The 26,862-nt window shown below is 39.7% G+C and overlaps 1 protein-coding gene across 1 annotated transcript in view; it reads left to right on the top strand.

Moving 5' to 3' along the window:
* The first annotated feature begins 7,907 nt into the window (after nucleotides 1–7,907).
* Nucleotides 7,908–26,862, top strand: part of LOC136677742 (RLA class I histocompatibility antigen, alpha chain 11/11-like) — a 62,428-nt gene continuing 43,473 nt past the window's right edge. The window contains exon 1 of the mRNA XM_066655343.1: nucleotides 7,908–8,076. Within this exon, the coding sequence (XP_066511440.1) occupies nucleotides 8,016–8,076 (61 nt within the window). The 5' untranslated portion in view covers nucleotides 7,908–8,015. The remainder of the gene's footprint in view (nucleotides 8,077–26,862) is intronic.

Genomic DNA, 26,862 nt, shown 5'->3' with positions numbered 1-26,862 from the left:
TACTGTGTGGATATGTTTGATAACACTATGTTTTTGTTTTTTTAATTTCATCCCCTGGGAAGGTGTTATTATGTGATGTTTACAGCAACCTCCTGCCTCCTCTGTAGATGAAGATGGCTTTCTTCTTTGATCATGTTCTCAATAACAGTCCAGATTACCAAAGACTGACCAGCTTTTAAATTGTCTTCAGTTGATTTGTTATTAGTGGGTCTTCTGCCTGAAGCGTTATGTAAATGTAATGTAAATGTGAATGTAAATTATTTGTCATTGTGCAACGTACAACAAATATGTCTTCTACATTTAACCCATCTGTGATAGTGAACACACACACACACACACACACACACACACAGCAGCAGGCAGTGATTCCTAGCCCCAAAGAGCTGTAGGGGGTTAGGTTCCTTGATGAAGGGCACATCACTGCCCCTAAGTTCCCTGTTGGTTGTGGGAATTGAATGAGTGACTTCTATTTTTATATACTTCTATAAGCCTTCTTCTCTCACCATTAGAACACAGATGCCTCACAGAGTAGAGGTTGTGTCCTGGAGTTGTCTTCCATTTTTAGTGATGTCCCATAACAGACGTTTGTTTTTCATCATAACATTAAAATGTTAAACAACACTCCTCTGAGCAACAGGACACGGGATTTGTAGCAGAAACTTTCCAGACTTCACTCAGAAAATACTGACATTAGATCAGGAGGTGGACTGCAGGAGTGAAGTGAGGATGCTGTTAACCTCTTAGATATTTGACCAGCTTTGTCTTCTTTTCTATATGTTCTTTTTCAGCAGTAAAGGCAGGGAAGTGTCTTTTCTTTAGCTTTTGACACATGATTTAATTGAAGATTTTTTCTGCTGGAGAACTACATTCTCCACTTCATCCTGAGTCACGGTGTCATTGTAATATGTGAGGATCTCTAGTTTTTTACCATATCACAAGTGCTTCAGTGAAAGATGTCTTTATTTGGACATTGATTCAGAACCGGTCCAAGCCTTTAAGACCCTGTTCACACTAAATGTAAATTTGAATGATATGATCATATCTGAAAAGCATTACATACTGTATATGGGGTCTCCAGTGATAGATGTGATAGGATTTCATCACTGGAGTCAGGGTCCTGAGTCACTGTCGCTGTATTTTTTTGTCAGACAGGAGTTAAGTGGGTCCTTATTTGGGTTTGAGCTTGTATGCTGCAAAAATGGAACAGTAAAAAACTATGCAGTGATAAATGTTGTCTCCAGAAATGTTAGATAAAGATCAATTGGGACCGTCATTTCCTTCAGAAGTGGTCTGGATGATCGAATCATAATCAGTTATACACACTGTTTACGGAGGACACATGATAAAGGAAGGAGTAGGGAATGATTGCCCTGAAGGAAGGTAGTTTCAGTAGAGGGCGCTGTTTTACACAGTAACTTTCCATCCCTCTGTGGAAAACACAGCACTGGCGCAGAGAGAGGTTTGGTCTGAGTGAGCCACAGCGCGCCAAACACTTTATACTGATCAGAGGAAGACAGAAGAGAGACATTAACACCAGTTCTTTACCAAAGTCATTTCTTTTACAACAGAGAAAATAATAATGTATTAAGCACAGACAGGGTTTTTTCTGTGTGTGTGTGTGTGTGTGTGTTTGGATATTCTACTGGTGTTAAACCCAGGCTGAACAGTCTGAACAGTCTCTGCACTGCAGAATATCCATGTCCTCATATATCCCCCACACATCTGACCTTTGGCAAGCACTATCTTAACAGTCAGGTTTTCTTGTTTGGTGGAGGATCCACCAGGTATACAGCTATGAGGAGGCAACTATGATCTTCAGGATAAACACATTCATCACAAATGCATTGACCTACCACCTGCTCTCTCACTTTCTGCCCAGAGACTCATGATGCAGAACATTGTCCTCTGTTTTAATTTGCAGAATGAGAGAATGCCCAACATATGCTTTAGTTCTGTGGGTAACTGGGTAAGCTTCAGCCTGTTTTTCATTTTTATTCTGTAATAGACCGACCAATCACAGTTCACACATTTAAGATTTATAAAAGTCTTTCACACGTGTGGACTTCTGGTTCCCAAACAACAGTTGTGTAAACAGTTCTGAATCTTCACCGTTCTCTAGACCAGAGCATTCTACATTAAACCAGACTGAATACTCTTTTTCCATTTTAATTTATTTTATTTCAGTTGCTAATATATGAAGAGATATTGAAAAACTAGTGCAATTCTCTGTGAATAAATAAATAAAAACCTTATTTTTAAGAGTGTAAGTTCAGAATACACACTTGTCTGATAAACGTGAAAGCAGTGAAGCTGTAATATTTCTTTCTGGACAATGCATTTACATTAATTTCACTGAAGCTGCTCTCCATTACTTGTAATGTCAGTAATGTAAATAACACCAGTTCATTATTTAGTGCATTGCTTTAATGGGAGAATCATGCAGACAGTGTTTAAAATGTAAGTAGAATATTATTCACAATGCCCTCACTGATCTGATAAGAGATCCAGATGTAATATGTTTTATTACGATATGATCTTGTTGTCATTAGGACATGATTCATAGCTGTTAGGAAGGAGCTGTTTTATATTTTAACAAACTGAAAGTAATTCTGTGTCTATTCGGGAACAACAGGTAGATTCCTTCGCCCTCTGATGCTCACAGCAACTGCTTATAAACAGGTTTGTCCCCGACTCAGCCACAGCACACCAAACAATGGCAGGAATTTTACTGAATTTATTCTGAACTGAGGACGACGTAGAAACAATCAATAACAGAAACAATCTCTCCAAGTCTTTTATTTTAAAGGGTGAAAAGCAGTTAATATTTCAAACACATAGATAACATCTGATATGTTTTTGTGTGTTTGCATTTTCTCTCCTGTTTTACACACAAGCAGAATCCGTGTGAAACATCTCTATGATCTTCATATTCTCATATAAAACCCTGCTCTCTCTCTGACTTCAGTGATTCATGCAACAAATACAGAGACGTTCTGCTCTCCTGAAGACTGGGCATTAACTAAACTCTATAAGAACCTTTTTCCCAGAGAATTGATGACTTTAATCCTCCAACAGCTGTATTCATTTGAAAAGGCAACAAGGGTTTTTGCATCTCCAATCAGTAGAGACTTGTCTTCATCTGACATCAACCCAATATTTCAGTTTACTGAGCCAGTTTTACAGAAAACACTTTTATTATAAATATGTACAGTATATATACACACACACTCATTATACAGTACCCTAATTCTACTGTGTCTTCCGTCATCAATGACGTAGTCATCAGGAACTAAGCTTCTAACCACAGACATGAAACTGTAGTTCCAACTACACAACTTAATGACAGTGTTGCGAAAGTTCGGTTGAACTATGGTTTTGAGAAACACCTGTGTTGTTTAATGATGGTTTGGACTATGCAAGTTACCAACATAATTACCTTGATAGTTCCAACGACTGTTTTGAGAAACATCTGCATCGCAACTGGATCGTTCCAACTACGTAAGTTGCTAATGTAGTTAGCAACTAGGCTTTTGGGAAACAAACCCCTGGGCTGTGTGAAGAGGCAATTTTGCAATATAGATTTTAGTATTAAAGTCCCAAAAAATTAAATTAAAAAAATTTAATTAAAAATTAAAGCACATTCATCATTGTGTACTACATGATGGACAGCTAACTTTGGTTGCTGATTGGCTAAATAAAAGTCACTGACATCAAAATAATTTGTGTATTTAACTTGCATTGGAAAAAATGAACACATGACTGAAGACCAATGAGAAACGCAAAATGGTCATGGTCAGAGATGGGAATAGTGTTTTACGCACTTCCTGCAGCAATATTCAGTGCATGTAAAGGCATAGTGAACCTGAGGGGAAAAAAGAGCTCTAGGGTTAAGGAAGTGCCAGGTCTGAGATTGCTAACTCTATGGGTTTACTGGTGCCTGGGTTTCTTCCAAAAGTCGAAAAACACACACTGGTAGATGGATTGGCCATGCATAAGTGTTCATAGCTGTGATGTGTGTGGTGCCCTGTCTAGGGTGTGATCCTGCCGTGTGCCCAGTGATTCCAGGTAGGCACCAGACCCACTGTGACACTAAACAGGATAAGCAGTTACAGACAATACATTAATGAATGTTATTAATGGTTTTACAATAAAAGTAAACTATGATTTTTGATATCCAAGAATACACAAATGTTGATAATGCACACCAATCTACACAAAAATCAATGTCTAGATAAGAATATTTAAAATTCCCCCACTCTGACACACACAGTCTTTTGATTCCTACCTCCACTGGAAGTTTATTTAAACTTTTTAATTTTATGTAATTCATGCAAATATTCTTATTGAACAAATCAAACTAAATAAATTAACAAAACACTTTTACAATGGAATTATTACAAGTGTATATATTAATTTGCCCTGCTACTCCTTCCCTGCAATAGCTCTGCACCCCGACTCTGAGAACCACTGTAGCGGAAATAGTTATGTACACGTTGCGGTGGCATAAGCACTACATAGTGGAGTCAATGATAATTAATTATTATTTTATTAATTATTAATTATTTAATTAATTCTGCTAATCTCCATGTTTGAGAGCCATTAAATTATATGTAGTGTCTTTACCTGTCTTAATTTTAGCTTAGACAAGTAGGTCATCTTCACATATTATACAGCAGAATTAGCTAGAATTAACTATTATTAATGAATTATGCTCATTGACCCGCCGTGGGTTCTTGACTCTGAAATGGAATCTGAACTAGAAGTTATAATTCCATACAAGAAAGGTGCACACACAAACAAATAACCAAGGATTGGTTTTATCACACAACTGGTTTATTGATTATAATATAAAATAATGAATATTAATTAGACATTCATATAATGAACTGGATTACATCGATATATGAGGGAACAGGGAGATTAATATATGATGGAATTTCTCTTTGATAATTATTACCCTAAGTTCTAAGAAAGGCTATTGTTTATCCCACCAAACTTTCAGTACTAAATCATGAGCCATGAGAGACATGAGACCATGTGACCTTACGTATCTGGAGATGGACAGGGAGCATGTTGCTGACGGTGCCTTCCAGCACGACTTCCTGGAGAATTGCAACGTTGTAGGTTGCAGCCGCCGGCATTTCTTTTCTCCCGAGGCTTTCAGACGCAGCCATCGGAGCTGGTGGTGTTCTGAAGGTCTCTGTGGAAATTCTTCGTCGTCACTGACCTGCCGCCTTGTGAGAGAGAGACACGTCCATGCAGGTCTCTCCTGGGGCCTCATCTCAGAAGGTCATCCTGAGGGTGAGTGCGGCCATCTTCTTCGTGGCGTTGTTGTCTGTGGGATAGTTTCTATCTGGACCACACTTTAAAGGCCTAAGACTTTTTAAGAAAGCCGTGAGTCTGACGCGTGCAGAGGACCCTGCAGTCATTTCATAAACCCAGGTCATTTTACTCTTTAGCCTTGAAAAAGGCTAAAAGAGAAAGCGCCCCAAGTGTCTGGAGCCTTGAAGTGAAGAGTTGAGCAGAGAAGAAAACGGGGAAGAAGCCTGTGTCGTTTTGCGCAACGGGTTTTTAAGACCCACCTTTACCGATTGGATAAGATTGGAGCTTCTCTTGCTCCTGATTGGCTGCTTCCTGTACCTTGGTAGTGACATCACATACAATTAATGGCCGTTGACAAGACAAAAGGCTTGAAGACCATCTCCTTTGAATGAATGTCCCAGGATTCTGAATCATATTTTGAAATATAAAAGACTATATGTTAACATCAAGTAATATCATTAAGAAAAAGACATGTTTTACATATTTTTTTAACCAGATAACACACAAGTATGTGGCTACCTTGGTTCAAAGTTCTTATAAACAAAAATGACTTTAAACACATGTAAATTAGTTCCACATATTTTGATTGTCAAACTAGAATTAATTTCAAACAGTTGTGCACATATGTAACTTCAAATCGTTTTAAACCAATGGGAATTAAGGTTTGTGGTTGATTTGTTTAACAATCTTTCAAAATGTGTGAGAGAACAGTTTTAATCATGTTTGAGTCTGTGTGTCTGCATTTTGCAAAGATTCTCCTCTTGACCCTGGGACCTTGGGTCGTAAACGTCCTGGAGTGAGGTTTTACGAGCCTGCTCTGGATGCTAATCTCAAATTCCGATCTTGGTTTGGAGATGTCTCTGAAAACTAGCGAAAGCTTGGGTATTTAAAATCACATCTTCAGAAAGTCAAAATTTCTTATTAGAAATTAATACACATTCATCATATCCACTACACCACTGATTTAGGACATGCAGAGTTTTTGGCAAACTTATTGACAAAGTTGGTTGCTTCCTGTACATCCTCAAAATTGTGAGCGTGACTGTCTGGTAGGGTGATTTTCAATGTCAATCCCAACTTTACATCAGTGAAGGACCTAGCTACTAAAGGTTTCTCATCTCCTAGCACCTGACAAGGTGTTGTCAGAAGATATGAACATTTTCTTGCCTCTATAACACAGTAGTGAAGCCCTCCCAGCACACTGTATGATCTTGTTGTGAACATGAAAAAAATGCACTCTGACGATGAAAGTCTGGAGTAACTCTACTTCTTTAGATTTCTCCTGCAGTGCTCTGTGGGCCCTGTCCAGCAGTGGCTTTTCCTCTAGCTTGAGCAGACCTTGAAGTAGCATGGAAAATATTTCTGTCACCTGCTTTTAGCTTTTAGCTGCACACAGTGGTCAATGGAGGTACGTTCCCATTCTCACAAAAAGTATTGTGTAGACCAGCTTTCTATAGAAAAGGTCTAATTGAGCTGGAAAGCTCCGGCCTAACTGCATGAGCATTGGAGCATTGATGGAGTTGCCCTCTCTCCCCTTGGGCGAGGAGGATTAACACTTATGCCTCATTCTTGCTGATAGTAGATAACATTATGTTTAGTAGCAAGATATAAAAGAGGTACTGTTTAGTTCAAGAGCAGCTCTAAAGGACAGGTGCTTAGAAAAATGACTCACTGTACAAGTTCATTCATTCATTCATTCATTCATTATCCAGCTTAGGGTCGCGGTGGGTCCAGAATCATTGGAACACACCCTGGAGGGGATGCCAGTCCTTCACAGGCAACACACACACACACACACACACACACACATTCACTCACACATCCAGACAATCTTGAGTCATCAGTCCACCTACCAACTTGTGTTTTTGGACCATGGGAGGAAACCGGAGCACCCGGAGGAAACCCACGTGGACACGGGGACAAACAGTCACCCGGAGTGAGACTTGAAATGGAGCTGTGTGACTGCGACACTACCTGCTGCACCACCGTGCCGCCCCACTGTGCAAGTTAAAAGATGTCTGCATTCTTCACACTACACAGCACCGACCCCACATACTAACATTTATAAAACATGTCAATCTTAAAGTGTTCAAAATGCCCAATTCACAGAAACAGTTCATAACCACCATTTTAAAGTACTAAATTAATATATAACATTTTAAATTATCTTTAATAATCTTTCATTATGATTATTGTTAATAATAATAATAACAATAATAATAATAATATAATTTAGTGTTTGGAATACACTTTGGAATTATACAATTTATTAATAATTTATCTTACTTAACTGAGCTGTGTCAGTCCCATCATTAATGATCTTCATGAGCTGAATCCAATAAGTAAAACATACAGGAGAATAAATCTGGAAAATACTGGTTTAATATAAAAACTCTTTATTCAAATATCAGCTGCAGTTTTCACTTTCAGAATCTACCTTCTCTGCAACTCTCTGCCTAGAGACTCCTGACTCTGAAAGGGATCCTTTTTTCTTATTGACCACAGCTCCTGGATACAGAACAGTCATTGGTCAGATTTCTACTGTAACAACCCTGCCTCCACATGTGTAGATCATTACTCTCAACATCAAGGGAGAAGACCTGTGAGTCGTGAGAGAACAGGAGACGTTGTTTTGTATATATTGAGGAGTTTCTGTGGATTATTGGTGTTCATTGGCTGCAGAAGCTTCAGAAATGGGGCACATCATGAAGTCCTTCGTTTTCCTGGCATTTACTCTTTCTCTGGCTTCAGCAGGTCAGTGCTATGGTATTCATGTAATAATCATGTAATAAGCGGATTGACTGTTAGGATTATTAATACTTTATTAATACTTATAGGATATTTTAGAAAAGTGTGAAGTGTCTCAGTCTGAGATCAGGCCCAGTTTATAAATCTTTAAACATAATGCTGTGTTACAGTGGTTAAACAGGATTTTTTTTGGTCTTACAGATGGTCAAGTTCGGTTGGTAAATTTAGGTTGATAACGGATATTCAGCAGATATTCTTATTTCGACCTTTCAAAAACATCCTAAAGTCTTTGAAATTTCATTTTCTAGATCGCGGTGGAACAGGGAACAAACTAAAGTCATTATATTTGGTCAAACATATTAGATCTTTCCATTTTGCAAAGTAAATTTGCTGAAAATAGCCAGAATCGGAACTTAACAGCTGACATAAGGTAAAAATCAACGACTAACCTTAATAACCTCCTTAATTTTAACATATGAGTATTTTTTTTTAAATCAATTTAGACATTGTAAACACATGTATACATAAGTATAACCAAATGCTACTGTGTTACTGTGTAAACCGGATTGGTCATGCTCATCACTAATAAGAGAAACTGTGGGAAGATTTAATGCTTTTACATTTTATATCGGTAAGTGTGAAGTGGTAATTTATTAAGATCTTTTTGCCCGGTTAACACCTTGAGACTGAACTAGCTGCTCACATGCATTCATATGTTTAGCAGACTATGCTAAACAGTGCTTGCAAGAGACCTATGTAAAATATTTTAAAAACACTACAGTTCCACGTAAGAGCCACCACTGTAACAATAATCCACTCTTTTATAATCTCTATAAGCAAGTGTGAGAGGCTACAATCATGGCGCCCCCTCCAGAGTGTATTCCTGCCTTGTGCCCAGTGATTCCGGGTAGTCTCCTGACCCACCGCGACCCTGAACTGGATAAGCGATTACAGACAGTGAATGAATGAATGAATGAATGAATGAATGATAAAATGTGTTTAATTGGTTTGAGATGCGCTGTAATAAACAACAGGTGTTTATAATGTTAATTGTATGGATTATGATCATAGTAAGTTTCATTTTAAACATTGAGAGCTTTATTCTGCTTGACGACAGCTTATGTTTTCAGGGCATGGGTAAAATCTCATTCAGTGAATAAAATGTTATAATCATAATAACAATATAATAACATTGTACACTATAATAATGCAACAAAATATTAACACAATGTAAATGCTGTTTAATTTGAAGTGCAGATAGTTTGTTTATTTCTTTGACATATAAGAACATTGAAAAGAACCATGGCATATAGGAACAAAAGTTGTAATAATAATGATGATGATAATAATAATAATGTTGCTAAAGAGACTGGGATTGTTCTTCAAGAGTATAAAAACACACTAATTAATGATAAATAAAAATGTATGGTTTCATTTAAAGCTTCACATTGCCTGCTAATGTTTTTGAGGGTGTAGCTATAAACTCAGTAGCCCATCTGACTGCTTATTAATAATAAATAACATTAAGTTATTAGGTTTTATAACATTATAATGGCATATAATACGATTAAATGAATACTTTGGGGTTTGTAGTGTATCACTAATTTCAGGACTTGTTACTTTGGATTGTGACATGTTAATATATTGGACAGAACATGCCTGGACCCATATTTTATATTAACAATAATAAAAATAATAATTGTTATTTTGGTATTTTAATTTTGGTATTTTGTTTAAAATTAGTGCTTTAGTTTGTATTTTTAATTTCCATATGCATACAGCCAGCATTTCTTTTATTTTTTATATGTTTAATCTTTTCCAGCTATGTGGCATGTAGAGGTGGAACGAGTACAAAAATGTTCTACTCGAGTAAAAGTACTGTTACTTTGATGAAATTTTACTCAAGTACAAGTAAAATTACTTATCATACTTATCATCTTATCATATGTACTGTATACATACCCACTTCTCATGAGTCGGGTCAGTTGACTGTATAGAACTTTGTACCAACCCTACCTCTACAACCCAGTGGCTGTATTCATAGCCGTTGAACATTTTCACATTTTGACACCTTACAACCACAAACTTAAATGTATTTTATTGAGATTTTAAGTGATAGACCAACACAAAGTCGCACATAACTGTGAAGTGGAATGAAAATGGTACATGGTTTTCAGAAGTTTAATCAAATAAAAATCTGAAAGCGTGACGTGCAAAAGTGTTCAGCCCTCTTTACTCTGGTACCCCTCAATAAAATCCAGTGCAATCAGTTGTCTTCAGAAGTCACTTAATTAGTTAATAGAGTCCAGCTATGTGTAATTTAATCTCAGTATAAATACACCTGTCCTGTGAAGGCCTCAGAGTTTTGTTAGAGAACACTAGTGAACAAACAGCATTATGAAGACCAAGGAACTCACCAGACAGGTCAGAGATAAAGTAGTGGAGAAGGTTAAAGCAGGGTTAGTTTATAAAACATATCCCAAGTTTTGAGCATCCCAAGGAGCACTGTTCAATCCATCATCCAAACATTGGAAAAACTACAAACCTACCAATACATGGCTGTCCACCCAAACTGACAGATCACTGGAGAGCACTGGTCAGAGAAGCAGCCAAGAGGCCCATGGTCAGTCTGAAAGGAGCTGCAGAAATCCACAGCTCAGGTGGGAGAATCTGTCCACTGGACAACTATAAATCGTGCACTCCACAAATCTGACCTTTATGAAAGAGTGGCAAGAAGAAAACCATTGTTGAAAGAAAGTCATAAGAAGTGCCACAAGCCATGTAGGGGACACAGCAAACATGTGGAAGAAGGTGCTCTGGTCAGAGGAGACCAAAATTGAATTATTTTGGCCTAAATACAAAGTGCTGTGCGTGGTGGAAAAACATGGTGATGGCAGCATCATGCTGTAGGGATGCTTTTTTTCAGCTGGGACAGGGAAGCTGGTCAGAGTGGATGGGAAGATGGATGGGGCTAAATACACGGCAATCCTGGAAGAAAACCTATTGGATGATGCAAAAGACTTGAGATTGGGAAGGAGATTCACCTTCCAGCAAGACAATGACACCAAACATACAGCCAGAGCTACAGTGGAATTGTTTCGATCAAAGAATATTCATGTGTTAGAATGGCCCAGTCAAAGTCCTGACCTAAATCCCATTGAGCATCTGTGGCATGACGTGAAAATTACTGTTCACAGACGCTCTCCATCCCAACCTGGCTGAACTTGAGCTATTTTTCAAAGAAGAATGGGCAAAATTCTCAGTCTCTAGATGCACAAAGCTGGTAGAGACATACCCCAAAACACTTGCAGCTGTAATTGCAGCGAAAAGGTGGCTCTACAAATGGGGGGCTGAATACTTTTGCACATCACACTTTCAGATATTTGTTCCAGAATTATGTGCGACTTTGTGTTAATCTATCACTTAAACTCTCAATAAAATACATTTAAGTTTGTGGTTGTAAGGTGACAAAATGTGAAAAGGTTTAAGGGGTATAAATACTTTTGCAAGCCATTGTATGTGGAAAATCCTCCCTGAGTAGGCATGTCCAAACATTTGACTGGTGTGTGTGTGTGTGTGTGTGTGTGTGTGTGTGTGTGTGTGTGTGTGTATATAGTGCTGGGCGATAAAACAATCTCGATTTGTTTCACAATACATTTTCCCTCGATGACGATGATAAGCCTGGGAAATAGAATTCGATAAATATTATTATCCATTTCCCGTCTAAGTAGCGCCGCAAACGGGCATAGCACATGATCAGGCTGCACGCTGAACAGTATGCTCAATTGGAGGATCGCGTTTCAACAATAGCAGGTTACGGGAAGATGGCCAGTAGAGAGAGCCCTGAAAGCAAAAGTGAAGAGGATGGTGAGCCATCTGCTCTCGATGATTTGTTCCAAAGAAAAGCCATCATATGGAAGTGGTTCGGATATCTTAAGTCCAACCAAGCGCAGTTAAGCCCAAAATGCAGAATATGTACGCAGAGTACACAGAGAGTGTAAATATACGTTCCGCTAAGCCATGGCGCTAGCCAGCCATTGAGCAGTGGAGCTTCTCCAAAACAACAGTCAATTGTGGCGACGTTTGCCTCCATTACCCCTTACAAAAAAAAAATCGAAAAGTCACCAGGAGATAACAAAAGCTGTCACCTATTTCATGTCTAAAGATATGATGCCGCTTAGCACAGTAGAGAAAGAAGGGTTCAAGAACCTAGTGAAAGTACTTGACTCAAGGATCAACTACCCAACAGAAAATATTTTTCACAGACTGCGCCTCCGCTGCTTTATGAGGAATGTCGAGCAAAATTGGAAGCCGAGTTAAAACTTGTGAGACACGCTGCTACTACTGTTGATATGTGGTCAAGTCGGACATCTGATCTGTACCTCAGCCTCACTGGGCATTACATCGACGAGGAGTGGAATTTGCAAAACAGATGTGTGCAAACTGCATTTGTCCCTGAGGACCACACAGCAGAATTAAGAGGCGCTCAAGGACGCACTCGCATCGTGGGCTCTTAGAGAGGGCAGACAGGTCTGCATCAATACTGACAACGGAGCGAACATTGTTAAAGCAGTCTCACTTAAAAAGTGGACTAGCCTGCGGTGCTTTGGACACCAGCTGCACCTAGCAATTAGTATGTTCTATTATATTATTATACGCGTTTAATTATTTTATTTTAATATGAGTATTGTTGTGATATACCATTGTAATGGGCTTTATGTAGTAGCCTGAATTCAGGGAGGGGAATAATCCTTTAAGGGACATTTTATTAAAAATTCCAGTGCTATTGCAATTTAAGTTAAACAACAGAAAAATAGTATAAAGGGTCTGTATTCTTTATTATTAGTTTTATTAATAATAAAAGGTAAGGTAAACATTCATAGATTTGATGTATTTGTATTTGTCCCCTTCTACTTGTTTTTAGGGCCAAACAGGTTGAGGGGTGCATTTTTTATTGTCCTTTGCTGCTTGGTATTTTGGACACAGGAGTACATTAAATTAAATGAGTCCAATAATGACTAAATACATATTCACAATTAATACAAATATATTGTGTATTTGTCCTGTAGAGAGAGAGCAGAATATAAAGAGCCATAGGTTTGTGTAAGAAGGTGGTCAGTGCCTTCCCTTTCTCATGGAAAAAAAAACAGAAATCCCTAGCAGCTGCTCAAGAGGAGCTCAATTTGCCCAAGCACAAACTTGACAAGACTACTGTCATCATCTATTTGAATGAAAAATATGATGAAGCTGCCACCAATGACCTTCTGGACATAGCATCCCTGCTTGATCCTCGGTTCAAGACCCGTTACATTAAAGAGGACAAGGTTAATGCCATAAAAGCTAGAGCCATGGCTGAAATATTACATGAAGGACTGAACCCAGAAGCTAATAGCACTTTGAAATTCAATGCAGGAGATGAGGGAGGAGGTGCTACACCAGCTAAAAAGCAGAAGATGACACTGGGAAGTTTTTTCAAGAAGCCTCGCTCAGTCACAACAGCTGGCCTCACAGAACAGGAAGCTGCTGAAGCTGAATTGCATAATTATGTGTTAGCTCCTGATGCTGACACTGAGACAAGTCCACTGGCATGGTGGAAGATTCGCTCAACAACATTTCCAAAAGTGAGCCTCTTGGCTAAGCGTTACCTCTGCATACCTGCTACAAGTTCACCATCAGAATGTGTTTTTAGCACAGCAGGCAACATTGTAACATGCAAAAGAGCATCTACAAAGCCAGAAGCAGTGGCACAGTAGAGTAAGAGGATTGTTGTAAACTTGTCTTCTGGTGGTTTTAAAGTGAAGAGAGGAGACCAGTCTGGATATAATGCTGTTTATTGAGCGCTCTGGTTGATCCTCAGACTGATCTCAGAATGATCTGGTCACAGGCTGAATCTCAGACTGATCTAATGGTTTGTAAGAGGCACACATCTTTATACTCATTTTCAATTTCACAAATGGATTGATCATTACCTTAAACAGGATCTGGAAGCACCAGGAACTGTCGTAACACATCACTGTCATGAACAAGCCATAAACAACCTAGGCCATATACATCATCTGAGTTCCTGGTGCACTGTCGTAAAGTTAACAGCTATTCTTATTAAAGGTGTTTAAAACAGGGAATGTGTGATCTCTAAAACAGTCCAAAATGTTATAGGGGAAATGGTACAATTCAGATCCAAAGGAAAAAAACAATACAACATTCCTCCCTCTTGTACGTAAAAGAAACAAACACACAAATTAAAGGAAAATAAAACAAAACAAAACAAAAAAACGTTTCATATTCCTAAGTGGAATAGGCCTTATTTCTTTCCTAATGTATCTTACATTAGATATAATTGTTAGTGTAGTGTAGTGTAGTTGAAAGACATTGTCACTGCTCACATCTGAGATGTGAACAGCAGCACATGTAGTCCTTAGAGTCAGCAGAAGAAACAACAATTCTATTTTTATTCCTGTCATCTTCCTTGATGATTATCAGGAATGGTGAGATGAACACGTCCATGCAGAAATCTTCAAGGGAGTTTCATTTCATCCACTGTTGTTCTTGACTTTACCTAGAAGGTACAAATACAAAAAAAAAAAAAAAAGAAGACTTGGCAGTATCATGTTAACAAAAAAATAAAAATCAAAAACAAAAACTAAAAGACTTGGCAGTATCATGTTGGCTGTATATAAACTTTTAACATTTTGAGGAGCATCACTTCACTATTGCATCAAGTATTACCACGTCTTACCCTACCTAACACTGGGCTCCTAAGATACTGGCTGAAAGTGTGGAACGCTAATCGTAGGGTGAAAAGAGGGTGTCTTCACTTTGGGTGTGGCCCCTGTAGCCTACATGCATACAGTTCTTCCCAAAGCTCTCCCAACCAGTTCAGCCATCTGTCCCTAGTTAGGTGGTAACACTACTTTGCAATGTGACACGTGTGTCCAAGATTTCTTCCCTTGACACAATACTGCTGCATCTGTTACTAAAAGCACTTGGAATGGGCCTTTCCATTTTGCTTCAAGTGGACCAGCTGTGTGATTTTTAATCATCACAAATTGTCCTGGAACAATTGGATGTCCCCCCCTGAAAGGCTCAGTCCAAGCATCTTTGACACGTTGTTGAGCAGAATGTACAGAATTGGTGAGCTGCTTACAGTACATTAATAAGGCATCTGACGTAAGACGCACATCTGCCTGTCTAAGATCAATGCTCCCTGGTAGAGACATGGCACGTCCTGTAATGATTTCATATGGACTCAAACCAATAACGCTGCTTTATATTTTGGTTCTGTCGTTCCACCTGACCAGATGCTTGAGGTCTGTACGGACAATGGGCCTTCCATTTAACCTGCAACATTTTCATCACTTCCTGCACTATTTTTCCTGTAAAGTGTGTTCCCTGGTCAGACTCTATGATGTCAGGCAAACCCCAACGTGGAATATAGTCTTGGACCAGAACCTTGGCTGTGTGCAAAGCAGTTGCCTTTTTTGTTGGATAAGCTTCTATCCAGCGTGAAAATTTATCAGCCACAATCAGCACATCTTGCTTTCTCTGACAGGGAGGTAGTGTGATGTAATCAACTTGCAGATGTGTGAAAGGTCCTGGGGGTGCCATTGTGTGCACAGCAGGTGTGGATACACCCGCCACTGTATTGTTTGACTGACACAATATACACCGCTTCACTAGATCAGATGCATGGGAGCGGAATTTGGGATTCCACCATACTGAGGAGAACCGGTGAACCATGCTGTGGACACCCACATGTCCTAAACTATGAATTTGCTGAGCCAAGTATGGTAAAAGTGCCTCAGGTGCTACATACTTCACTCCCTTTGTCCAAAACCCACTGGAATCAAGACACGCACCTTTATCCATCCAAGACCACACTTCAATAGCAGGAGCATCAGAGTACATTTACATTAGTGATGAACGTACAGTTTGTAAACTAGTGTCATTAGTTTTTGTTGCAGCCACTGTCACTGCTGGTAATCAGCCATGGCATTACCTCGTGCTTCATCTGTGTCAGAGGAATTATGAGCTTTTACTTTAACAACTGCAAGTTCTGTTGGAAGCTCACTAGCTGACATGAGATCAGAAACCAAGACGCATGTTTTATAGGGGTACCAACAGCTGTCAGAAAACCACAACGACGCCAAATATGGCCAAAATCATGAATGACACCAAATGCGTAGCTGGAATCCGTATAAACTGTTGCAGTTAGACCTGAAGCTAGCATACAAGCATTAGCAAAGGCCACCAATTCAGCAGCTTGGGCAGAAAAATGATCAGGAAGACAACCCTGAGCAATTACTGCATGTGGCGAGCAGACAGCCCATCCAACATGTTTACAGCCATTCAGAATCTGTGCTGAACCATCAGTAAATAAAATCAAATCAGGATTTTCCAATGGAATTTCAGAAATATTCATATGTGGACTGTGTGACAAAACAACACAGTCATGATCATCTTCACCCTCATTACAAGTATCAGACAATACAGTCATCATTAATGACGAGGGATTAGTGATCTGTGCCCTTTGCAGGCAAATGTTAGGAGCTGTGAGTGCAGAGAGCCAGTTACCCCATCTCTGAGTAGTAACTGTAATTACATGAGCCGAAGACAATAGAGATTTAACAGCATGTGGACAACGCACTGTGAGTGACTGTGATAAGACCACTGGAGTACACATAGTAATGGCTAAATATGTTGCTTGCACGGCACGCAAACATGGACCAAACCCAGTTGCATTTATATACAATTTAGCTGAACAGTACTTTACAGGCTGTAACTGACCACCATGATCTTGTATGAGGCATGCTGTCATAAAACCATCATTTTCATGAACATACAATGTGAAGGGCAGATCGGGTTGAACAAAACCTAATGCTGGGGCAGATGTCAGAGCATCCTTAAGCTCTTTAATTGCTATTTCAGCCATGTTGGAAACCTGAACACTATCTGTTTCTTTGGGGCTTCCCTTCAAAATATCATATAATGGCTGAGCAATTTGAGCATAATTTTCAATCCATGGACGACAATAATTGCACAAGCCCAAGAATGACCTAAGCCCTTTGATGGTGGTTGGTACTGGGAGTGCATGCACTGCAGAAGCACGGTCAGGAAGAATGGACCTTTGTCCAGCAGTTACTAACTGCCCTAAATAATGCACTGAAGGTGTGGCTAACTGTGCTTTGGCCAGACTAGCTTTGTGACCATGTGCACTGAGATGTGTTAGTAATGCCACAAGTTCATTGATGTGCACTTCCTTATTAGGTGAAGCAAGCATGACATCATCAATGTATTGAACTAGTGTAGAATTTTTAACAGGACATTGTGGTTCTGCCAAATGCCGCCTTAGTGCCTGGTGATAAATAGTTGGACTATTGTGTAGGCCCTGTGGTAGTCCTGACCACTGAAACATTTCACCATCAAAAGAAAATGCCAACCATGGTCGACTGTCTGGGTGAAGTAGAACAGACCAAAATCCATTAGACATATCAATAACAGAGAAGACTGTGTGTGTGTTTGGTACTCCATCAAAAATGCTGCTAGGATCTGCAGCCATAGGTGTTATACGATCTATGCACGTGTTAGCAATGCGATAATCTACTTTACAGGCCAAATTGGAGAGCATGACTCACTCTGTGCCTTAATTAATATACCTTTATCAACCAATTCTTGTATAATTGTTTGAACACCTTCAATTGCTTCCCTGGCTAGTGGATATTGCTTAGTCACAGGTGGAGGTTTTCCTGTGAGCTTTACTGGTTCAATGTCCAACAGTCCACATTCATCCTTGTTTTTTGGCCAGATAGGATGATCTTTAATTTGAGGATCAAACACTTGAACTGGATGGACAGATAGCCTAGGATTCCCAGCTCCAAACTCCAATTGCATTTTCAATTGAGAAATGGCATCAATACCCAAAATTGGAGGTGACTTAATTGGAGCTACTATGAGGGAGAGAGAAATAGATTTAGGACCAAACCTTAAACACACAGGCTCTGTTTGATATGTATTGTAGCTTTCACCTGTTACACCTGTAATCACAGTACCAGTATTAACCAAAGACAGTTTGAATTTTTTAGCCATTGCAGTGGGTAGTAAAGTAACTTGTGCTCCTGTGTCAATCAAAAAATCACATTCATTTTCATTCACAGTGGTTCTCACATACAATCTATTGTCATTATTTTGGAGAATTGGCTCCAAATACGCTCTCACAGCTGACATCTCTAGTTTAAATGCTCTGACTCTGTTGAAAGAGCAGAAATCCGAGTGGGGGCAGCCAGCTGAGTAGCCTGTTGTATAAGTTTTAACAGCTGTCCTGCTACCTCTGGGGTGAGAGGACTATCTGACTGAGACTGTAATTCTTCTGGACCAGACTTATATTTATAATTTTGCCATCTCCTCTTTTTACAGTCTCGTTTCAAATGTCCCTTTTTCCCACAAAAGTGACACACGTTGTTATGTTTATTCTGGAGGACCTGACTACTTGTCAGCTGGGGAACAGTTTGCAAAACAGAGGCAACATGTGGTTTAACCTGCACATCTCTCTCGTATGCTGTTAAACACTCAGATAACTCGGTCAGTGTACTAGTGCGCCAGTTGGGCTTCAACAGTGGCAAAACCTTCCTCATTTCTTGAGATAAGCCATTGTAGCAGGTAGAGCTGTCACTGGGCCATTAGTTATTTTTGGGCTTGTGCAGCCACCGTAGTTCAGGAGCAGTCTTCCCCCCCCTCCCTCCCCTTTCTCTCCTGGGTCATGCTGTTGCTCATTAGCTCCAGTGTATATATACACGCAGTTAGCATGTGGTAGGCTAAGCTCCCACTTTTTATTCTTTGGGTCGCGGTACTGCGGTGCTTGCTGCTGAGTGTCTTGGACGATCTTACTGGAAAGAAGACAGGTGCCACACTCCCTGTCGATTCACCACGTTGCTTGCCGTTAGCGGCAGCTCTAATCCGGGACAGTGCATATAAGGCAGTTGATGTATGTTGGTGTGCCTGAGAACGAGTGGGCTTTCAAGCTGCATCAAGGTGCTCTGGGGTGTCGCCATCGGAGGTGGCCCAGGTGGTGTGGAGCAGAGCTTCTCCTAGTCTCCTGCTGTTTTGCCTGTGTGGATACATTGTGGGGTCGAACCACTTTTATTTTGTTTTATCTGGTTGTCTCTTTTATTTTGATTATTTGCCCTTGTGGGTTTTTCTTGTTTGTTATTGAGTTCTTTTCAGCCCACTGGGCCACTGACACCCTAGAATTCAGAACGTCTGCTAGTGATACAAACTCTGAACTTCCCCCATGGAGCAAAAACACCTCAGCAAACCTCTGTGTGTACGGACTCACAGGCTCATTTTTCCCCTGATGACATTCCACAACTATTTGCCAGCAAACAGTAGACCCTAAACTGTTTCTAAGTACTGTAAGCAACCCCATATTACATTCCTGCACTGCTTTTCTAGATTTCAACTTATCTATCTGTGTCTCATAATATTCCTCCATGACTTCAATCTCAACTGGCAGGAGTATTTGCGAGCACACAGATATGATGTCTAATGGATGGAGAGAGTACAGTTTGATTTTACGTGTCATTTGTGTTAACAAAGGACCAATGCCCATTTCCTTAGGGTGCCTAAACTCTTTAGACAGGCGGTCTATCTGTTCTGGATTTAGTGGGTTGTGTTTAACTGAAATTTTATCCTCCCCCTCTCTAGATTTTACTTGTTTTACTACAACTGGAGCAGCTTCTAACATTGTTAGATCATAACTTTCTTCATCAGTGCTGTCACTAGAATCTGAGCTGAAAGACTTCTCTTCTAGGCTTTGAAATTTTGTAAGAGATGGATACAGCTTCTCCACCTTTTTTGCAGCTAATTCCTGAAGGTCCCTTTTCTCTTTTACAAGTTTATCTACTTTAACTTGTAGTGCATTGAGAGTGCGTTGAGTGTGTTCACATGTGTTCTGTGCACTAATGGCTGCACGTTTGTGATTAGCACACTCCTGTAACAGTTGTGCATTTTGTTCCTTCTGTTCATTCATTAGTAAAGAATGCCACTGTCTGAACACCTGAACACACCCCTCAAGGTCCTTCTTTTTCATACATTTGGCTAAGACTGTAAAACACTGCTCCTGATTCCAGCTCCTGAGTCCACTCCACTGGAATATTAAATTTCTTACATATCTTAGCCTTCCTTTTGGAGCATAATTTGTCTAACATTTTTGTCAGACCAGCTTCAAATGAAGCTCTGTCTACAAATGCTGTTGCCATGTTAACATCTGATGTAGACATTTTAACACAAAACACAAATTAAACAAACAAACACACCCTAGAGAAAATTCCGTTTTACCCTTGCGTCTATTTGACCAGGAACTCTAGTGCACCCTTGTATCTTTCAACTAGGGAAAGTTTAAGCACACCTCTATGGGCATGAGAGACACTCTGCCCCACCATGTCTTCTGTCTTAATTAAACACACTTAAGAATATCGCAGTGTCGCAACAGACCTTAGGCAAATAATTCCTGCACCTGTTGTCCTAATGAAACACAATTAGGAAAAATACCTGCGCATAGCAAAAGACGGGAAACTGGATTTGATCACATTCAAATCCCACTAAATCCTAATAAACCCAATTAGGAACGTGTGCTAAGGCCAGGAAAACACCCTGCCTCACTTCTTAGACTAGTACTAAGAAGCCAAAAACAATACAAAGACAAAACATAGACTCTCTTAATTTAACAGCTCTTCTTCTCCATAAATGGACTCATAAGGTTCTAGTAGCTCACCGCTTGCATGTAGTTTGTTCTCATCAGAGGGAGAATCACTACCCCATCCGGATTTAGGGAGCTGATTCTGCTTCTGGGATGATCTGTAGCACAACTTCAGTTGTCTTCTTGGTGAGCAGTCAAAACCGTCATGAAGAGCCACCAGGAGATTTCAGAAACCATCTGAAACCATCAGAACCGGGCAGAAACACCAACTGTTATAAGCTTGTCTTCTGGTGGTTTCAAAGTGAAGAGAGGAGACCAGTCTGGATATAATGCTGTTTATTGAGCACTCTGGTTTATCCTCAGACTGATCTCAGAATGATCTGGTCACAGGCTGAATCTCAGACTGATCTAATGGTTTGTAAGAGGCACACATCTTTATACCCATTTTACAACTTCACACATGGATTGATCTTTACCTAAAACAGGATCTGGGAGCAGAATTCAGATCCAAAGGAAAAATACAATACAATAAAGGGTTGTCAATAGAAGTCTGTGCATTAATAGTCACTTAAAATTGTCAATACATATGCTCATATCTGAATAAAGTTTGTTACTCATTACTTGTCTGCTTCATTGTTAACACTGTGCCAAACAGAGTCTGACATTAGTATGCACACACATTTGATGAAAATGATGAGTACTGTGGTTGCTATCATTTGGCGATTACAATGTCATAGCAGTTCAATGTAATATTGAGGTACTCTCCTCTGGGTATACAGTCTTCTATCACTCCATTTCAAACAGTGAGTGTGTTACATGCACTGAATAATCTGATTATAATTGTATTTCTGCAATTATCTGATTTTTCAAGCGGTCATGTAAACAGCATATTCCGAATTCTACAATCAGAGTAAACTCTAGAGATCTGATTAAGGAATCCGATAAAGAGAGCTGGATTTTAACTCAGTAGCCTGATTTCTCAGAGCATGTAAATGCTTACCCTGATTTCTATTGGATTTCTTGGTCTGCACATGTGCAGACTTCATGAATGTTGACCTGTGGATGACAAACTGAATTGTGATCAGCCTGTATTCACTGCAGATACCAAGTTTGTGTAACGCTATTGCCACTCGCATTTGTAATGATACAGCAGGATGCACAGTTGTCACATCAGGACTCATGATTTCATTCATCAGATCACAAAGTTTCACAAAAGTTCTTTGAGCAATTCTGAGGTTCCGTGACAGTGGGTCCATGTTTACAAAACTGCATGCCAGGAAGATTACGTCACATTTTTCTGTGGTTTAACTGGCTGGTTGCAAAGCAGAAATCTGATTTCTGTCAGACTCATAAATTCTGAGTTCTCTCATTATCGGATTATTGAGTGCATGCAAACGCGGTGATTGGATTACTGACAAAATCCGATTTTCTGCAGTAATCAGATTATTCAGTGCATATAAACACACTCAGTGATGTCAGACGTTGTTTTAGGGGGCTATAACCCCACCTACAAATGTCCTTTAGTCACCCAAATAAACGTCTGGAAAGTATTGAACACATTTCCATTGGAAAAACCTGCCTTAATCCTAAAAAGGCTATAGTTTATCCCAGCAAAGCATTCAGCATCTTTCTCATGAGCTATGTAAGAATTTAACCAGTGACCTTATGTGTCCCTGGAGAGGAGTGGAGATGGCTTGCAGGACTTCACAGACGTGCTGGGCTTTCTGGAGCTTCTCACAGAAATGGCATTGCACTTCTCTTCCTTTTGGGCTTTTAGTCAAAGACACAGCCTTGGACACAGCGACCACTCTGTCAGACCTGATGGCGTTCTGATGGAGCATGTGGGGATTCTCCTTCATCACTGATCTGCTTCCTTGTACAAGACATGTCCATGCATGTCTCGCCTGGGCCTTTGCTCAGAGATGCCACCTCAGAAGGTGATCATTCTGAGGGAACATGTGGCCGCCTTCTTCATCGCTGACCCCAAAGCTCTTGTCCTACCACTTTGGAGTCAGAGGCCTGAGGTTTCTTTCATGCCCTGGGCATTGCATCAAGCTTTGCTGGATTTAAAGAATAGCTTTCTAATATGACTGCTAGGAATAAAGATAAAACTTCTGTTTGAGGTCAGGAGTGCACCTTAACACACAGATGGTATGCCAGATAGCTGGAAAGCTATGACTGTGCAGCTTAGGTTTGTTATTGGTAACCGAGTATCTCAGGGAGGGCAAAAAATATCTTGCACTGGCAGTGGGAATTGTCACCAGTGAGCATACATTTTTGCCTCCACAGATTTCTGCTAGCAAAACTTTAAGCAGCTGAACAAAAGATAAGGGAGATAGAATCTGCATTTATCATCAAGCCTCCCTGTAATCCCTGTGCAGGTGTTTTTGTGTGGATTACTGTCAACTTGATGTCAGTACTATTCTGGACTCGTATCCCCTCCCCACATCGATGATGCGCTAGATTGGCTCACCAGATCAGCATGGTTCAACTCTCTGGAACTTCACAGCAGGAAGAAGACAGTGTTTACCTTGCGCATGGAACTATGGCAATTCACAGTTCTACTGTTTAGACTTTGCAATGCTCTGGCCATGTTTGGGGCACATCATGAGCTATGACAAAGTGGAGACAGACTAAGCAAAAACAAATGCAGTAGGCAAGTGGCCCACACCACAAAACATAAACTACTATAAACTACTGTTATTACTATTGCTAGTGGCTTACTTCACTTACATTACTTCACTTAGCGACTCAAGTATAATATCCATCCACAGCATAGCCCAGACAGCTGAGCAGTTGGTGGAAGAATATTTTAGCAGATTTAATGCGCTCAAGGAGCTCCACAGCAGCCAGGGCTGCAACTTCAAGTCACGGGTTTTACTGAGGTGTGTAACTGGATGGGTGTCCAGAAAACATGGATTTACTACATCCACAAAGCAACAGCCTCACAGAGCATTTCACCACTCTGCTTGCTATTGTCACAGTGCAGCACCAGCACATAGGACCACCACCTGCCCCTTGTCCTGCTAGTGTGCCAGTCTACAGTACAGGAGCCCACCAGATTCACAAGTGCCTGACACCCCAACTGACACAGAGAATAGCAGTACCCTCAGAGCGGAATATGCTCAGGAGCTCTGTGAGGTTCACTCCATGCACCAGTCAAAGTTGACAGACTCAGCAGGTCTCCCATGCCTGTCAGAAATGAGCCTAAGATGCCGTAGTGTACCATTTGTGCCAGGAGTGAAGGTATGGCTTACAATCCCCATTGGAAAAAGGGACACTGTTCCAAAGCTTCAGTCATCATGGGGGATGTGAGGTGCTGAAGTGGCTTGGAGAGGTAGTGTATATAAAGTTCACAAGGACTTTTGGGCTGTCGTGGTCCCCCTAAACCCGGGGTCGGCAACCCGCGGCTCTTTGATCCCTCTGATGCGGCTCAGCTTTTGAAAATAATAAATGAGTATTTAATTAAAATGTAATTTATTTTGGAGCGTTCATTTTCAAAATGTAATTCTATGAAGATTATGGCGATCTTGTAACATCTAAAATATTTTAATATTTAATATTTAAAATAAGGGTGGCACGGTGGCGCAGCAGGTAGTGTCGCAGTCACAAAGGTTGTGGAGTTCGATACCCGCTCCGGGTGACTGTCTGTGAGGAGTTGGTGTGTTCTCCCCGTGTCCGCGTGGGTTTCCTCCGGGTGCTCCGGTTTCCTCCCACAGTCCAAAAACACACGTTGGTGGGTGGATTGGCGACTCAAAAGTGTCTGTAGGTGTGAGTGAATGTGTTTGTGTGTCTGTGTTGCCCTGTGAAGGACTGGCGCCCCCTCCAGGGTGTATTCCCGCCTTGCGCCCAGTGATTCCCGGTAGGCTCTGGACCCACTGCGACCCTGAATTGGATAAGCGGTTACAGATAATGAATGAATGAATATTTAAAATATTTTTGTCGCTCTTAATACACGTCACAATTTCCAATGTGCGACACCCGCCAGTGTGCGGTTTCTTGAACTTTTTGACAGCTGACTGCAGCCAGTAAAATAATGACGGCACGCAGAGAGAGGACAGCATTTTTGTTTGCGGCCAGTGGATAATTTAAGTTTGCCGTTTTTTTTTTTCCCATTACTACAAGGACTCAAATAGACATTGAGTATTTTACTTAACCTTCAACCCAACAATTACAATTACAACAATTTCCTAACAATTCTACTATCATTTGCAAATGCAGAATTAACTTTTTTTGTAATGAACAAACACAGGCTCTGCTTATGGTAATATCTAGCCTTGAACTGTGCCCTCTCCTAGTAGGTGTAACCTAGTTCTATGTTTGAGCTCTTCCTCTCGAAGTGTGCCATACATACTCTTCTACCAGTTTATCACAGTCTTCAGTGAGGCTTCACAGCACATGTTGATACAACTCACTACTGGGCTCACACACAGCCCAAGCACAGAAAAAAGGCCAGCTGCAAAATATAGTCATCATTATATCTGTAATTTTCTTTTTAAATGGGCTATGACACATACATTATGTTTATGTTAATAAAAAACATATGGGTGTGTATAAAAATACAATGCTTATGTTACATGTATATTGTTTATAAAAAACATAAATATGTGATTTATGTTAAATAGTACATGGCAGCTATACTTAAGAAAACCCAAAGAAAAAGAAGGGAAAAAACTCCCACAAACTCAGTTTAATCTGGCTGTGATAAAGGCAGTTTCATAACAACAGTGACATTTCTGGTTCTGAAATGAGGAGTGGTGGTGGGTCGGGGGGTGTACGTATCCGCAGTTTACATGCTTTTAGTTTCGCTATCAACGTCTAGTCCTCTGGTCTTCACAGCGGCTGATGACGTAGAAGGAATTCAAATTTGTCATTGGAACAAAGGGAAAACCTTCGGTGAACAACAAGAGGAACATGTCGTAGGCTCTCCTGAAATATGAACTTTTAGTAAAAGGCTGATTAATTGTTTGATTTAGAGATTTTTCCTCACATATGAAAGGACAACTAAAGGAGCATGGAAAAGTCTTCATGAAGTCCCTGATTTTCCTCGCCTTTTCTCTTCAGCTGGCTTCAGCAGGTGAGCTCGGTGATCGTCTTTATTCACACAGCCCCGGTCTTAAAACGTTAAATATTCCTACATTTTTTGCTGAAATTACTTGTTTAATTGGAAATATCTATCCAAACAAATTCTATACATAACATTGTCTTAGCATCATTTTATGTTTCAACAAACAGAAGAGAAAACCAACTAGTGCTAGTTGGATGCTGATATTATAAGTATCACAATCTTTTAACATTTCTTATCTAACTTTGACAGTGTTCAAACCAAGTTATTTTTCTAGTCCTGGACACCAAAGACCACAAAATAGAAATTAAAAATTAATATAAAATATTTAAAAATCACTTACCTTTGTCTGTTATCAATCAATAACAATTATTCTGTAACCAATGTTTTTGTCAATGTATTGACCACTTCTACTTTGGGGAGAAGTATAGAATTATTTGTATTGTGCACATTTTTTACAGAGATATTTGGCATCTTTTATTATATATATATATATATATATATATATATATATATATATATATATATATATATCACACTGCTGCTAAATATGAAAGCAAAATAAGTGGCATTATAAAATAATACACTGCCAATATAAAAGTCAGAAGATTAATTCATTGTCATACCTATATGCATGCCTTTTGTAATATTTTTAACATAAAATGAGCATATTTACTGATGTAAATATATCTTGCCCTTGTCAGCATAGCAGACTAGCATACAGCAAACAATGCAATAGTTCTCTGCATTAGCTAGAAACACATTAGAAACATATCTACATTAGCTGTTTATGAGGACATAATATAACATATCTTTTAATGTCGAATGGTATATTTGAGGGGAAAAAACGACTGTTGTTTGTACAAGGCTGAAGTTTATCTTCTCTAAGTTTTATTCACTGTTTGTATTACCAAAGAATTTCATATGTAACTCAAGTTGTTTAGTTATGTAACACTTTGTTCTGTTTACTTTAATGCAGGTAGCCATCTCCTGAATTTAGAAATAACCCGCAAAAAATATGTCAATATTACCCACC

Source organism: Hoplias malabaricus, chromosome Y (genome assembly GCF_029633855.1).
Source record: "Hoplias malabaricus isolate fHopMal1 chromosome Y, fHopMal1.hap1, whole genome shotgun sequence".
NCBI lineage: Eukaryota > Metazoa > Chordata > Actinopteri > Characiformes > Erythrinidae > Hoplias > Hoplias malabaricus.
This window is presented reverse-complemented; position numbering and strand designations above follow the sequence as displayed.